Source organism: Polypterus senegalus, chromosome 7 (assembly GCF_016835505.1).
Source record: "Polypterus senegalus isolate Bchr_013 chromosome 7, ASM1683550v1, whole genome shotgun sequence".
NCBI classification, from domain to species: Eukaryota; Metazoa; Chordata; class Cladistia; order Polypteriformes; family Polypteridae; genus Polypterus; species Polypterus senegalus.
Window position 1 is genome coordinate 126,140,851 of NC_053160.1, and position 19,384 is coordinate 126,160,234.

The window sequence follows — 19,384 nt, forward strand, 5'->3', positions numbered from 1 at the left end:
AGGTCTATACTGCAGCGTCCTGGTAATAAATGGTCAATGTGTTAAGTAAATTGTGTGAATCAGTTTGACCCATACTCTTAAGGTGTAATTTTTTTCAACATAACAGGAAGGCTACATACAACTGCAGACACATCACCTAATTGAAATGAACTCATCAGGGCTATCCAGAGTCTGCAATATCTGTGGTGTCCCTCTCTGGACACTCACTCAAGGGCATCATTCTCATTATGGTGTTTATTGCATTTGCTAAGAAAACACATTGTATTTTTAATTCCAACAAATGATACATACAATACTATAACCTAATAAACACAAATTTTTAAACAGAAAAAACAATGAAATAAAAATGGCTGAAAGAGACAATATTTTGGAGTCCATTGACTGTAACATAGTGGTGGGTAGCTGATGGAACTGGACAACCACAGGGGTCTCAAACTCTTGTACTAGGAGGTCAGCATGCCAGCATGGTTAAAGGAATTTGTTATTTATTTAAACAGTTTACTTATGCTGTCATTTTGTTACATTATTGGAGGGCAGATCACCAGAATGTTTAATGTGCTTGAATGAGTTTATCATTCTTTTATTTTCTATATTTTGTTTTATTTAGGTTTTTCTTTTTTTTTTTTGGTTTCAGTTTGTCTGTTGCCTCAGTTATGCAGCATTTGGTGTAGGATTCGCAATGGCAATGTTTGCAATGCGTCATCTGTTAAAATGAAAAATGTGTTGCACTTTATTATTACAGGCATTACAAAATGCATTCCAATGGACAGTGTATTGCAAAATTTAACAGTGAATATGACCAACAGAGTGCAACTGTCAGATGAACAAAAGTCATCTTATAAATATACTGTACATATGCAATATTGAAATATATGTATATATGCAAATATGAAAATTTCCCTGTATGTGTTTTTTTCAATTAAATGGTCGTTTTTCAATTAAATGGAACGATCAGACATAAGGCAGGAACCAACCCTGGACAGAATTCCAATTGAATTTCATATTTCTATATACACCCACATTCACTCGCTAATTCCAGGACAAGTGAAAGATGCCAATCAAATTAGCAAGAATATATTTTGAATATGTGAGGAAATACCAAGATACATGGATAAGAGCAACATGTCCATGAGGAGACATGCAAACTCATACCATAACCAACATTATAACATTATATAGTCCTGGACGTGAATTATTTTTGTTTTATGGTGATGTCAACATGCTACCATTTTGTGAGAGCTTTTTTACCTGGGCACTGGTATTCTGTGGTGAAAACTCATGGGTGCTGCCATCTTTCCTATGGTAATGATACCTCATGATTCTCATGTGGAAGACGGTGTGTGAAATTCTTTGGGCACGACATGTGATTTTATTATGTTGCTGCTATTTAAGACGGTAATGCAATCTATTGATTTGTGTCCTAATTTTGAGATTCCATTTCTTGCTACAAACTCCTTTTTTCTTTTTAGTGTTAGCGGAAGCTAAAAGGCACTTCCTGAAGGTCTTGGTGTTGGCCAACTCTGTTTTTAAATCTGAATTCTTGGTTTTGTGATTAAAAAGCTTTGACAATTAATGTGTGTCTGTATTCTGGTGTTTTAAAATGTTTGCCTGTTTTCTGACCAAGTCTCTTCCTAATTTTTTTTCATTCTATCATCATTTACTTACACTACGCTTTTTGTGTCTCTAAACATTTTCCCTCATGCATTGAAGTGCCAAAAGTGGGCATGTTTGAGTAGCTAAAACTTCAAGATGAAATGATACATCACCCAACACATAGCATGCATTAGTCGATCAAAAAAGAATGTGTCACTGTCATATGCAAATGTTGTTAAGTCAATGTATTCAGAAGTGTAATGACTTGGCCAAGTTTTTTCCACTGAGTTCAACTACTATCGTATTAAACAACCTACTTTACAGTTTCTTCAAACTGGATGTCATCCACTGAAGCTGTGACACAGGGAATTCCAGAATGCTTCTCGGCTGAAAGAAGAAGGACCTTATGGTTAGTGGTTTCAACTAACAATGGTCTTCCTCTCCTCATGCCTTTACATAAAATGCAGAAATGGTGCATTTCTACTAACTCCATAACCAGGCTAATCCAATTACCTTTTTCAAAAAGATCCCTGCAGCCACTTATAAAATTTTGTAAACTGTTTGACTTCTTCTTCAATCGTTTATTGCACAAGCATCTCTAAATGGTTTCAGCCTATGCTGTCATGGGGACAACCAAAAGTCTTTGTTACTCAGGGTGCCGATTTTCAAAAACTAATTTTAATAATTTCAAGCAGTTTTGCTTTATGTAATTGCCTTTTCTGCAAAAGGAGGTGAAGCACTAAGCGAGTGGTACAGTCCTGGGAGACCCTTGCGGCTGTAAGTTTTTGTTCAACAGCTCCACTCTACACTGTTTAATTAGCTCCACTTTTTTATTTCTCTAACTGTATACTTAGGAAAGCCCAGCAGTTTGAGATACAGTCTAATATATTAATAGCAAATTTAACAATTGTATTTTGCCAAATAGTTTAACTCGTTATAGTAATTTTCCTATTAATTCCTCTTTTTTTCTCCTTAATTATATCCAGAAAATGACAATTAATGATGAACTAGACATGAGGCCAAATGACAAGGAATTTTGAAAGACTGCACCTACTTCAGTTAGGACATACTAGCGAGTTCAGTATTGGCCTAAAGAACAAGAACACCTGAAGGTACATGCACAAGCCTTGCTTAAATTGACAAGCCAGGTTATATTTCAGCCACTTTCAGTTTCACCAATGAGGATTAGGTGATTTTTCACTTGCAAACTGAAGCAACTAAGCGTCACCTCATAGTCTATTTCATACCAGGCTGAAGATGAACCTTAGTGTACTGTTGCGACTTGAGAGTTCATGAAACACAGTGTTAGAGAATGATTCTGACTTTTTTTATCATATGTAAAGTTACTGCATTCTTACTTACACTATTGTTTAAATCTGACATGTTCATTATAAAGTGACTAAATATTAAAAGCTATACTGTCCATTGAAAACATAAATAATTATTAATATATCACATTTTATATCCCCATTTTTCCTTTTATTTCAATCAGAGATAAAGAAAAAATATATGTGAAGTTAATACAAATAAGATATAAAGGTGTATTATATTAGGTACTTTCATTAATTAATAATTTTAACTTCTAACAAGTCACTGAAATTCTAACAATAAATAATATAGATACAGTATTCACCATAATTAAATGTACAATAAAATATGCATGCTTCAAGATCCTTTAGGATCAAACATAATGTGCTCCTTGTTTTGCAAATCTTATTGAGGGGGGAGCTCACTCACTACAAGCTTTTAAACCACCAGCACAAATAGTGATTAGAAAGAAAGAAAGCCCGCCTTTTGTCATTTTTGAGATATATCTCATGACAATATCTGTAGGTATACTGTCTAAAAATAAACAGTAACATATTTGTAGAATATATTCATATGCATATTAAATAGATACAATTGCATGCCTCAATAATTAATCATATACAAACTCTTTATTATTCTTATTAAAGTCCATATTGTTCTCTTTTCAATAATGAGGTATTAAAAAGGAAAACATTTTGTAACTGAGTATCTGTCAGTAAAACAGAAATCCTCATTAGAAAAATTGGCAATTATGGCCTGGTACTTACACTGATGAATTGCATACAGATGTTTCTGATTAGATTTAATGCACAAAAAAGTCAATTTTCTTTCAGACATCCTTTATGATCAGCCATGAGTAGCACAGATTGTACATCAGCCTTTTATAACATCAATTACTAAGATTGTGAAAGAATAGGAGAAACCCCTGATGACTATGTCTATGAGAGATAAAGATTTGCAAAAGTCAACATTACCTACATTAATATATATATATATATATATATATATATATATATATATATATATATATATATATATATATATATATATATATATATATGTTGAAGATGAGACAAAGAGCCACAAAAAGATTTGGGGCATCCACCCAAATAATTTTTCCTGGCTGCAAAACATTTAAATTGTGTACAGTTGTGTACAGGGTCGAGTCCAAAACAGAACTATATTGATGAAGCAAAGATGGTGGTTTTAAGGGAGTGTAGAGGAAGGGAGGTCATCAGGGCCGAAACTGGAGATGACGTCATTGGATCTGGAGGTGACATTATCGGGACCAGGCAGAATTTCCTGTAATCTGTCTGCAGTGGAAAAAGAGAAAGGAATAGTACACTCTGCCACCCCCTGGTCTGCCGTGGAATTACCCTCATTCAGGCCATTTAGCTGCCTCCCATGCGCATGTGTGTGACAATATATATATATAGGATATTAGAAAGTGCCGGACATCACCCAACCACGGACACAACCTCACAGACACAAGTCCCATTTAGATGAAACCAGTTTATTTACAGAAGTACATTCTACAGAGAATCCAGAAGTGCAATAAACAGTAATCCTACCACTATGTCTTGTTCCCTTCTCCACCTCCCAGTCAAGCTTTGTCCACTTCCACCCGACTCTGACTTGCCTGGATGATGTTTAGCAGGTTATTTTATCCTAGACCCAGGAATACTTCCAATGCTAGGGCGTGGCAGGATGGAAGCACTTCCAGGTCAAACAGAAGTCCCTTAAAGCAAGGAAGTGGAATCCCTGCAGTGCCCCCTCATGGCCCCCAGAACCTGACAAGGCTATTCTAAGGAACTACAATATCCACAGTGCCTTGCGGGTATTCGCAGAGGTAACATTACTTAAGGAAGGTGCCTCTTATTGTGTCCGTAGTCCTGCTAGGTTGGATATTATTCCTGGGTCCAACCCACCCGGGATGCCAGTGTACCCACCCATGCGTGTCATCACTATATATATGTGTATATATATATATATGTACACCCCCAAAATTTGTGGGGGTTACGTTCCTAGAGCACCCACAAATTGTGAAAAACCGTAAATTTTGGATGTGGTTAAAAAAATGCCTATTTTCATAGTTTAAACCCTAAGTATGCCCCCAAAACACTTTTTACTTTTTTTTAAACACAATTTAATTTCAAACTTAGCTTAACACATTACCTAAAAATAAAGAATGTAAAGGTAAACCTGTATACTGTACTGCTATGTCTAACACAGTGCCAGAATGTAAAATACCAATGTTACCACTATATATACTGTAATTCATGCAAGCGCGTTTTCATTGCCAGAAGCCTTAGAAGGTGCAGGGCATTTCGGCGGCATCTTGGGGCTTTAACCCTTAAACTGCCACATACTTGGGGGTTAATGCATCCCTGGACGCCAAAAACTTTTTTTCTGCACCTTAAGTAAACGTCACAATTCACAAAGAAAAAGTGAGATTTTAATGGAACACATTTTTTTTTCATGCAAAGAGCATCACAATTACTGCAACACTGATCATTTTACACATTGCTAATGAACTGTAAAAATTATTTTAAAAACTACTGGAACAATATGTACAAAGTACAACTGATGCCATGGATGAAACTCCATGGGTGAATTACTGAGCCAACTGCGTTAGAACTGGCTGCACGCAAGCAAAAAGAGGTAAGTGCTGATGCTTGCAGGCTAGCCTTAGTGCAGCAGCTCAATCCCAGGAACAGTGAGACTGCAGTACTGCAGGGTCACGCTTGGGTCACAGAATTACACAGAAACACAGGAGATTGTGGAGCCAGGATCTTTATTCAAACACTTCAAACAAACATGTCTTTTTCAGAAGTAACAGGAGATCAGTATGCAGTTAGTTATCGATTAAAGAATAGACAAACATCATAGGGGAGCATAACCCCCAACAGGAGCAGAGAATGTATGGGGGAGAAGAGAGAAACAAAGCAATCAGCCAAAAAGGAGGGTACTGTTCAGGCTTTTAAGTAAGCGTAGTGCCGCGGGAGAAGACAGTGATTTATTTATTTTTATGGTGGAGATTCCAGGGATGCACCAAGCCTTGACCCGCATGCAATCACAAACACAGACAAAAACAAAGCAAACCAGTAATCAAATAGCAAATAAAGAATGTAATGAAAACAAATAAAATAAGAAAACAACAATACCACCCCTGTTCCCCTTAAGGCGATTACACATTAAATACAACAAAGCACAAACAAAACACACACAGTAAATCATGAAAAATTCATGAAAAACATCCATCCATCCATTCATCCATCCTCTACCGCTTATCCGGGGTCGGGTCGCGGGTGCAGCAGCTTAAGCAGAGAGGCCCAGACTTCCCTCTCCCCGGCCACTTCTTCCAGCTCTTCCGGGAGAATCCCAAGGCATTCCCAGGCCAGCCAGGAGACATAGTCCCTCCAGCGTGTCCTGGGTCTTCCTGGTCCTGGTTGCACATGCCCAGAACACCTCACCAGGGAGGCGTCCAGGAGGCATCCTGATCCTCATCTGACTCCTCTCGATGCAGAGGAGTAGCATCTCTACTCTGAGCCCCTCCCGGATGACTGAGCTTCTCACCCTATCTTTAAGGGAAAGCCCAGACACCCTGCGGAGGAAACTCATTTCATCCGCTTGTATTCGCAATCTCGTTCTTTCGGTCACTACCCATAGCTCATGACCATAGGTGAGGGTAGGAACGTAGATCGACTGGTAAATTGAGAGCTTTGCCTTACGGCTCAGCTCTTTTTTCACCACGACAGACCGATGCAGAGGCCGCATCACTGCGGATGCAGCACCGATCCGCCTGTCGATCTCACGATCCATTCTTCCCTCACTCGTGAACAAGACCCCGAGATACTTGAACTCCTCCACTTGGGGCAGGATCTCTCCCCCAACCCTGAGAGGGCACTCCACCCTTTTCCGGCTGAGGACCATGGTCTCGGACTTGGAGGTGCTGATTCTCATCCCAGCCGCTTCACACTCAGCTGCGAACCGATACAGAGAGAGCTGAAGATCACAGCCTGATGAAGCAAACAGGACAACATCATCTGCAAAAAGCAGTGACCCAATCCTGAGTCCACCAAACCGGACCCCTTCAACACCCTGGCTGCGCCTAGACATTCTGTCCATAAAAGTTATGAACAGAATCGTGACAAAGGGCAGCCCTGGCGGAGTCCAACTCTCACTGGAAACGGGCTCGACTTACTGCCGGCAATGCGGACCAAGCTCTGACACTGGTTGTACAGGGATCGAACAGCTCTTATCAGGGGGTCCAGTACCCTATACTTCCGGAGCACCCCCCCACAGGATTCCCCGAGGGACACGGCTGAACGCCTTTTCCAAGTCCACAAAACACATGTAGACTGGTTGGGCAAACTCCCATGCACCCTCCAGGGTTCTGCTAAGGGTGTAGAGCTGGTCCACTGTTCCGCGACCAGGACGAAAACCACACTGTTCCTCCTGAATCCGAGGTTCGACTATCCGACGGACCCTTCTCTCCAGAACCCCCGAATAGACTTTTCCAGGGAGGCTGAGGAGTGTGATCCCTCTGTAGTTGGAACACACCCTCCGGTCCCCCTTTTTAAAGAGGGGGACCACCACCCCAGTCTGCCAATCCAGAGGCACTGTCCCCGATGTCCATGCGATGCTGCAGAGACGTGTCAACCAAGACAGTCCTACAACATCCAGAGCCTTGAGGAACTCCGGGCGTATCTCATCCACCCCGGGGCCCTGCCACCAAGGAGTTTTTTGACCACCTCAGTGACCTCTGTCCCAGAGATGGGAGAGCCCACCTCAGAGTCCCCAGGCACTGCTTCCTCATTGGAAGGCATGTTAGTGGGATTGAGGAGGTCTTCGAAGTACTCCCCCCACCGACCCACAACGTCCCGAGTCAAGGTCAGCAGCGCACCATCCCCACCATATACGGTGGACCAGAATCTCCTTGAAGCCGTCCGAAAGTCGTTTTCCATGGCTTCTCCAAACTCCTCCAATGCCCGAGTTTTTGCCTCAGCAACCACCAAAGCCGCATTCCGCTTGGCCCGCCAGTACCTGTCAGCTACCTCCAGAGATCCACAGGACAAAAAGTCCTATAGGACTCCTTCTTCAGCTTGACAGCATCCCTCACTGCCGGTGTCCACCAACGGGTTCGGAGATTGCCACCACGACAGGCACCGACCACCTTACGGCCACAGCTCCGGTCAGCCGCCTCAACAATAGAGGCACGGAACATGGCCCATTCGGACTCAATGTCCCCCACCTCCCTCGGGATGTGGTCGAAGTTCTGCCGAAGGTGGGAGTTGAAGCTACTTCTGACAGGGGACTCCGCCAGCCGTTCCCAGCAGACCCTCACAACACGTTTGGGCCTACCAGGCCTAACCGGCATCTTCCCCCACCATCGAAGCCAACTCACCACCAGGTGGTGATCAGTTGACAGCTCCACCCCTCTCTTCACCCGAGTGTCCAAGACATATGGCCGCAAGTCCGACGACACGACCACAAAGTCGATCATCGAACTGAGGCCTAGGGTGTCCTGGTGCCAAGTGCACATATGAACACCCTTATGCTTGAACATGGTGTTTGTTAAGGACAATCCGTGACGAGCACAGAAGTCCAATAACAAAACACCGCTCGGGTTCAGATCGGGGGGCCATTCCTCCCAATCACGCCCTTCCAGGTCTCACTGTCATTGCCCACATGAGCATTGAAGTCTCCCAGCAGAATGAGGGAGTCCCCAGAAGATACCCCCCTTAGCACCCCCTCCAGAGACTCCAAAAAAAAGAGACTGGCTCATGAAAAACAGCAACGGATAAAATGTAATGATGAAAATAGATAGTCCAGAGATCTGCATGTTGAATGGGAATGTACAGATAGTCCTACCGGTAGTTCCTGAAATGGTGAAGACGGGTTCAGGAGTGCTCCATTCCTTGCAGGATGGCCATGAATCCACTTACAGTCCTCATGTACACAGGCAGACAGCAGACAATCCAGATGCACGAAACAATCCAGGACAAAATGAATAAGTACAGGCAGACAGACAGGAACTTGAAACACAAATTCCAAAAACTTTTTTTTTGCTAATCACCGGCCCCCTTTTTAAAAGCTGCGCTGACATCCTTTGACCTAAACAGCCCCAGCACCCTCAGCAGAAGACCAATCAGAGCCACTGCAGGGACTGCTGGGAATTGCAGTTTCAAATTCTATTGGCTACTTTCACTATCCCAAGCCGCTGTTGCTTCCTGTTCTCTCTACAGTATAGTATTGCCACGAAAAAAAGCCATAAAAATTGCATAGGATATTTGTGGTTTCCGCTAACAATTATTAGTTAGGTTCTAAGGAAAAATCTGCGAATGACTGAGCGGCGAACTCTGAACTATGACATCACGGGCGTCTAGTGTGTGTGTGTGTGTGTGGTTGAAGTTCTGCCGAAGGGTGTGTGTGTATATATATATATATATATACTGTATAATCTCCATCAATGTTTGCTTCTTTGCATTTGGTGCATTACTGTACCATTTTGCCGAAAGAGAGAATCTTGGAAAGGCATCTGTGTGTCGGAGGTTTGCATAATATGCCTTGGACAAAAGGGGTTCCTTTTCTGGTATGTTCTGGTCAACATGATATTTATGCAGTCAAGGGTGAAATTTTAAGTTTCTGTTAGGATGAAACTATGTAAAATACATTTATCTTTAACCTAAGTTTATCCAATAATATTCTTTATGCTTCCCAAACATCATAGGTGCATTAGTCTGCACTCACACGTATCTAACAGCAACAGCATATCCAGTAGAGACTAACTATGTAAACCATGAATTATTCTATAGCATTTTTGATGACATGCATGTGTATGTCCAGTTGTATTGAATCATCAGTCAGAACAAACTCTTCATCACAAGCATGTTTTGGAGTTGGGGGCTTCCCACCAGTTACAGAAGCTGCAGCCTTATTTTTGATTGATAAAAAATATATATATTTTTCACACAAATGTATATTCCAGTCAAATTAAAAACACATAGATTTGCAGTTACCATTCTGAAGTATTTTCTTCTGTTTAATTTCACTCATGTTGCTGCTTGATATGCAATGTTGATCATACATTATGTATGACATTTCCCAAACTGGTAGAATGACACTTTAATGGGAAATCATTCAAAATAAAAAAAGTCAAATTTGGGTAATGCAAATAGAATTTCCAAACACGTCATTTTAATACTGTAATATACATATTCAGAACCACAATGTCCTCAGGCAATTAATCGATCTGCTATAGCTTGCTATGTAGCTTGTCTTGCTTTCCCATCAACAGGCACATTTCTTAAGCAATGTAAATGTTAGTTTTTATTGAGTTTCTGAAAAGACTGCCACCCTATCTAAAATATGTTATATTTTTCATACACAAAACAACAAGATGGTTTGTACTTTCTATCCTTTACTTTTACAAGCTTTATCATAACTAACCATATATACCTTTAGTTCCTCCTTAAAGTCACAGGCACCCAATCTGCATATGTTACCCTCTCCTCTATGTCTTTTTGATTCATAAAAGATGTTCTTGGTGATCATTTCTTCAGGTTGTTTAAATATCATGTACATGATCTTGGATCCTAATCCAGTCTTGAGTTAACAAGCCAAAGCCTCAACTGGAAGATGAGGCGTATTCAAACAAGACTTATAATAAGACTTGTTTCACTGACTCTCTATTTCATAAACATGCTTTGTGGTAAACTCCCTGGTAAAGTGGAATTAAATCACCATAATAGTGGTAAAAATACTGAAATTGAACTTTATGTCTAGGCAACATAATTGCTAGAAATTTTAATGTTCTTACATCCATAGATATAGTAATATAAACCTAAAAAATAGTATAATACACATGACTCCACCACAGGAGTAGTGGATAATAATTTAATGTACAAAATCACAAATATATGAAACAATTTGACAATGTAGAATTGTACTCCTGACCTGTAAGATACAGAGTAAGTTTGTATTAAAGTAAGCATAATTTATACACGATAAAGGTGTTTGGAGATCAGGGAAATCTTAAAAAATTAAGATAAAAAATTAAATTACCACCACATAACATATATAAATGTTTGCTACATTACAATAAAAAATTAGCAAACCTATATGGTTAGAAAGAAAACCTTTAGCTACAGACACCCCCGTATCCCATTTGGGTTGATGACAGTGTTCAATAAAACTTGGAAACTTCATTATGAACTGAAAAGTTTTTTAAGCCTGAAATTAGCATCAGTGGAAAAATTAAAGGAGTGAAAACAAAAATCTCCTCTGTATATATTAAGTGGGCAACTATTTATGTTTGTTTTTTATAATTAATGTAAAATCTATTTTAAAAGTAGTCCTAGAATTGAACAGTTGAAACCAGGTTGGAAGTCTAATTCTGGTTCCTAGCAGTAGTGTATCTCTAGATATCTGCACAGTTAACACATCTTGTATGTGTATTTTGGTTTATTTGGTATTTTTCATTATGTAGATTCCAGCTTAGGGATCCATTTATAATTTTTAAATATTTTGATAGTTTAATATAGTTTCAGTCCCAAATTTCCTTTGTTTATACAACTGTGGAGAATGCATCGTCAGTTGTCACATCCACAATGTCATGGGAGGTGTCAGTACCAACATGGAGCCATTTATGTTTATTATCCCTCGTGTGATTCACATCTTGAAGACAGAAACTCTATTAATGACAGTTAGTTTCCATATCAAGTAGGCCTTAGTGTCGTTTTGTTTCTAGTTTTATTTTTTTAACTCCTTTTCGTTTCGCCCTTGTGTTTTATTTGTTTGATTGTTTTGTGCTCTCGACTTTGACCATTGTTTTTATCTATGAATTTTGGCATCAGTCAGGAGTTCATAAAATTTAGTACCTGTATTTAGAACTTTAGGAGAAAGAGTGCTGTCAATGTATACTTTAATTTAAAGCTCAAGCTTCGAGATTTTAAAGTTAAAATCTTTTAGATGCAGGTCAAATGCCGGTAAATGCATCCTGCTGTATATTTAGGTAAATATGTGTGGTAAATATTGAGAGGTTTATGTGCTGTCCACAACGGACTGTTTTCTCTTGCATTCTCATGGTCTTTTACAATCACTGTTTCAGTGTTCTAAATTCCCCCGTGATCCCAAAACAAAAGACAATGTGCTCTTGCACTTATCACCCAAGGAATACAGGTATATAATGTCAAGCAGTGCACACCAAACTAGATTATTGTAACAACAATAATGTTCTGTATAAAAATGACCTCACAAAGGAAAGACAGACAGCACATAATAGTTTTCTATTTTCCATGGCATGCCTTTTTTCATTTTGATTTTTGTTTTTTCTCTGCCAGGACTTGTGTCTTTCAGCTCTCCTTTGGTTTTTCATAATTTTGTGTCTTTTTCAGCTCTTTATTTTTTTTTTGTCTGCTCATTAGAGGCTAGGTTATTTCAGGCAGGCACTGACATCTGTACAAAGAGACAGATACGTTAAAAAAACTATAGCAAATTTGTCAGTAAGGCTTTCCACAAGCTTTAATTATCGCATTCAAGGGCATTTATTACAACATTCTGTTTTCATAAATTTAAAAAAAGGACAATCATCTTGTGTTGTTTGTCCACAAAAGGTTAAGTAGTGCAGTACATTGTCATTTCACCGGGCAAACCAGTGCTTCTATCAAGGCAATTTCTGTAGCCTCTGACGACTTTGGTTCATGTTTTCTCATGTTCCAGAACCCACTAGAAAACTTTAATGCTTTTAAAAGTTATTATTGAAAATAAAACTGTATATTGGGCAGAAATTTCTGAACCTCCAGCCTCTTATGGGAAATTAAACATTTTTTATGCTTTTTATTATGCTCAAGATAATGCCTCAGCAGGGCTGTCCGGGCAGGATTGTCTCTGTCTTTCAGGACTTGGCAGGCACCCCTGGAAACCACCCACTGACATTTTGTGCAGAGGACATGATCAAATTCTACTGAGTCCTGCTGGCTTAAAGGAGCTCATATTTACTTTGAAATGCCGTTGTCAAGTTTTGTTGTGTTGTTCTTGATGGGGTAAGCAATAATGCAAATAATGAAAATAAATTAATAGCAAAGGTGAGGCTATTTAATTTTTATACTGTACATATACATGAGTATATATATACTGTATGAACAAATACATATTCAAGGTTGCAATTGGGCAATAAGGTTCTTACTATTAAAGGTTGTGTCTGTGTTACTAATCTGAAACATTAATAAAACAATTCAATCTATTATATGAGTCAAGTGTATTTTTGGAGAAATTACTATTCTCTAGGCCTATTTCTTAAAGAAAGGAAGAAAAAAACGTTTTTTTCAAGGCAGACAGTCTTTACTCCTTTTCATTCTTGGCTGCTGTTGTGAAGATATAAAAAGGAGTTAGTAGGAGACTACTTGTCGGGAGTCTTCCATGTGACTTTTCACCCCATTCACTGTCTGAGAAACTACTTAATTAGAGAAGTGCCCAAGAAAGATTCATGATTTAATACACTTTGAACCATTTGTCAGTTTTAATAAGTTACCATAATAAAATACATCAGTGTGGACTGATAAGATTTGAGTGACATGCCTATGCTGCTGTTTAGTGTGTAAAAGATTTTAACTTTCTGACTTCTAAGAAAAGGAAAAAAAAACTCACACGCAGCATTGGCTGCTCTCGCCCTGATATAGCAGTAGGTTTCCTGTTGATCTTCTCTGGTCTTTACTCTCTGCCACTAGGAACGTGTCGGGATACCAGGCACGCAAGTACGGCACACTCTGAATCCTTCTCAGTGTCAAACCTGTATCCTGAGAATTGAAATTTTCCACCCCTTGATTGATTTTGGAAGCTTTCAAAAAGGGTTCTCTCTGAAGTTCTGTAAACACCACAGAACAAGGAAAATTACCATAGCTATATATTTTACAACAACAACAACAACAACATTTATTTATATAGCACATTGTCATACAAAAAAATGTAGCTCAAAGTGCTTAAAGGACTTTTAGTCCTTTTATTTTATAGCAGCTACATTCCACAACACTTCACATCTCTATTTCTGGACACGTACACTAGCTTACACAAAGTCAAAACCCTATATATCTTTGAAATATAAAAAGAAATCAAAATATCAAAAGAGAACCTATATGAACACAGACAGAACAAATAAAATCATTCCTCATTTGCAATCAGCCCCCCTGTGAAAAATTATCAGTAATTACTTTGCAACTGTTTATAAAGGCATGGAATGAAGAATTGAAAAATTATCATCATATTTTGCATCTGTTTCTTCTCTGTAAAGCAGTTGTGGTGTATGGCCGGCCGTTTATCCCGGCCAATACCCCCAAGCCGCCAGGTGGAGCCCTCCCTGCAGTATGGAGGTTCCCTGAAGACCAGCAGGGCATTATGGACATTGCAGTTTTTATACACAGCCCTGCTGGATGCCATGGTGGCCACTAGGTGACGCTGCAGGGAGGAACAATGGTTATTTACCCTACGCCCCGGAAGTACGTCACATGGACCTTTTATCTGACCCGGAAGTGATAAAGGATCACATGGACTGGGGATTGAAACACTTCCGGGTCAGGGACTATAAAAGGACTCTGGGAGCTCCCAGACGGCGAACTGAGCTGGGTGGAAGGGTGGCAACGCATCTGGGAGTGGTGGATTGTATTTGTATTAGTGATTATTGGTGATTTATATGAGTATAGTGGAGGAGAGGGTGCTTTGTGCATTGTGGCATATAAATAAAGTCAACCTTTGGACTATTTCCTGGTGTCTGGAGTCGTGGACAAGGGTTCAAGGGAGCGATACAGCCTCTATCTGTCACACTGTATAGAAAAAAAGATGAACAGCCACTTCCTAAAAGGGCAGTTGGCTGGACACTTAAACAAGTCTTTCATCACCAGATTGAACTGAAATGCTTCATAGACTAGTAAGAAACAAAACAGGCATTTCTTAGGTTGTGTTGGCTAGCTTTGCAGACAGACAAAGAAGATAACTATGGTTTATGGGACTGAGAACTACACAGACAATATAGAAAGTCCTTTGCTTTTCACAGCTACACTAAACTTTAGGTTCTCTTCACTGTGAGAACATATACCTTTACTGTGTGTTCCTGTTTCTGCTTACCAGACTTGAGGTTTGTCAGTCATAGTGTGCCCACAATACAGTGGGGGCTCCAACCACTAAGTTACACAATTGCTGTTATAGTACTATTTCACCTAAGACTATGCTATGCACAGACTATCTACTGAGAGCATCCCCTCTCATCTCTACTGACTTGGAATTTATAATGCACTCTTAATTCCCTTGGCAACAATCCACAGACAGTGTAGGCAAGCAGTTCTATTCAATATAATCTAAGCATTTAAAACCATAAACAGGAGCAAAAATATTACATAAAGTATACAACCTGGATTCTTGTAGCTGCAGCAGTTTTAGGATGAGCTTCATTCTCTTTTTAGGTGGCTCATTTCTTAGTCACAGAGCCTTTCCAAGGGCAGACTCACAGAGGGCTTATATTATTCTCAGATGTAAATGAAGATACTCCTAACCAGGCTACTGTCTGATTTATATCTTCTGTCTATTAGGCAACAATAAGCCTGTCATGTTAATGCAAAGTCATGCCTCCTTGTCATCCTTATTTTAAACACAACTTTGAAAACACCCAGAAAATATTCATTAAAAATGCTTTTAACTTAAAAGAATATACAATTCAAATTAATTTTACGTCAAACCTTTTGTCAAACAATCAATTGGAAAAACTTAATCAAATCAAAAAAGAATGCCAAAAAATCCAAGTTGTTAAACCTCAACCAAATTAAGGAATTCCAGTAATGTCAGTTCAGCATTTCAGTCTGTTCAATATGACGATACAAATAAGGCAACAAGGTCTAAATAATCCCTCCTTTGGGTATGTCTCAATCATCAGAATAGTATGGAGGAAATGTAATCAAAATAAATTTAAAAAATATGAAAATTTTGTCAGTTCCAAATTTTCATCCACACATCAATAGATAAGACACATAGGAGGCAACGTTTAGATGACAGCTACACGGTCATACAGGATCATAATTATCTTTGATCGGTGAAAAAATTACAAATAAATACTATTCTGGAAGCTCTGGTTTTCTGGTTTAACAGAGACACATATGGCTTCTAAGGGCTGGAGTTGATATACCTTGCTTTTCAAGATTGAAAACAATCAAATGCCTGTGATTGTGTGGGTCAGACCCATGATACCAAGTCCTTGCAGGGAGCCTCTTGAGCCTGCCACCATTGATAATGTACCTGAGGAATGAGCCAGCAGATGAGGACACTCACACAAAGCAAGAGGTAGGTGCATAAAGGTGTAAAAGTGCTTTTATTAAAAACAAGTCAAAAACACTGTTCCAAAGTACAGTGCAAAATTCAATAAATGAATAATACATAAAACAAAGTGACGGTGAAGTTTAAAATCAAACTAAAATAATCTTTTTAAGAAGGATTAATCGAAGTGAAAAACACAGGCAGATAACCGTCATTTAAAATCTGGTTCTCTGTGTTTCCCTTAGATACTGACATCTCTTCTGCTCATCCCGCACTGGACCTCGCAGCAGAGGAGAACACCCTGTCAACAGACACAGCTGACCTTGCACATGTCTGGGTCCTTGCTGTTCTATGGCCATATATATCCCCATCCAAACCCAAGGCTCGGGTACCAAAAGATTTTCACTATGTGGCTCTCAGTTCAAGCCTCGCCAACCAGGACTTACTGTACGTAGCAAGTTGCTCCATCACTCTGACTCTCTAAACCGCTCAGTTGATGTGATCACTTCTTCAGACCCAGAAGGAGCTCTCCTTCCTGGTTGCCTGCCTCCCCTCTCTCTCTCACTTACTCACACCAACACTCTCCTGTCTTCCTGCTTGCTTCTCTTCTCTTTAACTTCCATTCTCCCAATTGGGTCTTCCTCTCGTTGATCTTTCTTTCCTTTTCTTGTGCCGGCTCATCCTTATATGCCTCCGTGGGTACAGCATCTCAATCGCAGACCACAGGAAGCCGATGAAGCAATTGAGACAGACCACACCCTTACATGCAAGTGTGTCTCAACCCAGGTACTCCGACAACCCCCCAGCATCTGCATGAGCACACACAACCATGGAGATCAAGCCGGTCAATTAATTATTCATTTATTAAAATGACCAACTTTTTCTAAGCCACGGATCCACTGTGACACTATAGCCTCACCGTAATGCTGATACATGGTGGTTTAGATGGATATGGGGCAGGACTATCTAAGTTTTAAGTGTGAACCACGGTGAACAATATATCAGCAAGTTTACCACGGGGGGAAAAAAAAGTTTTTTTTCTTTTAAGATTTTTGGTCTTACCCTCCGGTTGTTTAGTTTATTTTCTAGATGTTTCACGTGTAACATACTATTTTTACCGGCCAGGTTTTTTTTTTTATTTAACAAGGACACAGACGCTAAATGCAGTCATAGGTGCCTGGGAAGATCAAACGACAGCTATAGGGGGAGTTCAAGTTGCATTAGTAGTGTACATGTATCGTAATGTTTAAGTTTGTTTATTGGTAACCTCGAGGTTAGGTATAAATGTTTTATTGTTTTATTATGTATATGTTGTTGTCGGCTATTTTGATTTGTACTTGCAGTGTACAATTTCCCCGGCAGGACTTAAATGGTTTCTCCCTATGATTAGGTAAGCTGATCCTGGCAATGGCAAAGGCTTTATAAGTACTGTTGTGGCCACAAGAAAGGTAAGAAAAAAAGAAAAGGGAGAAAGAAAGGATCGCTTGGAGAGAATTAAGAGGAGTAGGTAGTATGAGGCACGCCAGCCTAAGAGGTGCCTAGTGGCTGAGCTGTTGGTTGCTGTAAAGGAGTGTGTTAAGCTCCTGAGGACCAAAAAAAAGACTCCTGAGATTTTTTTTTGGAGGAGTTGTACTGGTGACCTGGACTGAAACAGAGTCCAGTTTTGTATTATTTTAAGGCTGCCCTGGACTTTTCATGGACTGGAATTGATTATATATATATATATATATATATATATATATATATATAGGGTAAGAGCCTTGGTGTTTCCCAATTTCTATTTTTTTGTCTTTTTTTTTTATTCATAATTTGATTTTGTCTTGTCAGTGGATTTGACCATCCTTTTTTTTTTGTTCTTTTCCATCAACAACTATCATTTTTTTTACTCCATCGTGGAATAAATAAATTACCTTCTGTTTTGAACATCTGCCCCTCTCGTGCCTCTCTGGTTACTCCCTCAGTCCTGGTCGGACCCAAACTACTAGCAGGCCATCTGCTTTAGTAGACGGCTTGTGACATCCACTATACCACAATGCCATTCAGTTGTCATGACTAAAAAAGTCCCAAGAGCATAAGTCCCAAAACACTTACAGAAATTGCCCACTAGAGGGGGGAAGACATCATTAAAACCCCAACTAGACACCAAAAGGGCCATGAAGATCTTTATAAAATAAAAGGTATATTTTAACAAAGGGTAGTACAAGCACAAAGCTCCAAAGAGTACCAAGGAATTGGCTGAAAAGGCAAGGTAATTCACAGTAAACAAAGTCCCAATATAGTATCCAAAATCATTGTCAAAAAACAGGGCATAGGTTGAAAAAATCCAGGAAACACGAAAAACAACAGGAAGGCAGAGAAAACATCAGAAACACTCAACTCCCTAGCACAGGCATGTCAAACATGCATCCCGCATGACAGATCCTAGTTAGCACTAAACTTGTACAAAATGATTATTGTCATTTGTGATTGAATCATTCTGCATCTTCGGCGTTACTTATTGACTTTTCTTACTTCTGCCTTCTGACAAAAGCACGTTTTCCCGTGGCATTACAGTACCGGAAAAGTCATCTGCTAGTATAGTTCCAGCTGCGGTGTCAGTTCCTTGATACCCTAGGTATGACACTCCCCCAATCAACCCCAAACAAGCTTGAACAAAGTCAATGACGTCGCAACAGAAGTGCTAGGCTGCAGCAGCCTGGCAGGCTACACTACTGGCTGGGCTGCTGAGACTGGCCACTGGGCAGAACTGACCATCACAACTAGTAATAGCTTGCATATTTTCACTTTTTTTTTTCGCTCTAGTTTTATGTATTTTTGAGCTAGTATTGTAATGAACAGTTAGTGCAGACTACAGCTGAAGATCTGAAGTGGACGTGAGAAGTTGGTGAGTTGTTTATTAACAGATTTTTGTGATTTTGAATTTGTATAATTAGTGTAGGTCAGAGGGCTTTTGGCATATTGGCTTATTTTACAATATAAACTTTGAAGTAATCTTAGTAAAGTAAAATTTGATTATTGGAGGATTTGTTTTCCAACTTGAATTACTGAGCAATGAATTCAGTTAGAGTTTTCATGATTTCAGTTCACATGAACAGGACTTTGCGCTGTTCTCTTACAGCGTTGAGAATGCGCCTGAGAATATCCAAATGGAATTGATTGAACTGCAGTCAGATTCTATTCTGAA

At 39.5% G+C, this 19,384-nt stretch overlaps 1 protein-coding gene across 1 annotated transcript in view; it reads right to left on the bottom strand.

Moving 5' to 3' along the window:
• LOC120532848 (acetyl-coenzyme A thioesterase) overlaps positions 1–19,384 on the bottom strand; it is a 156,790-nt gene that overhangs the window by 122,711 nt on the left and 14,695 nt on the right. The window contains exon 2 of the mRNA XM_039759273.1: positions 1,911–1,980. Within this exon, the coding sequence (XP_039615207.1) occupies positions 1,911–1,980 (70 nt within the window). The remainder of the gene's footprint in view (positions 1–1,910; positions 1,981–19,384) is intronic.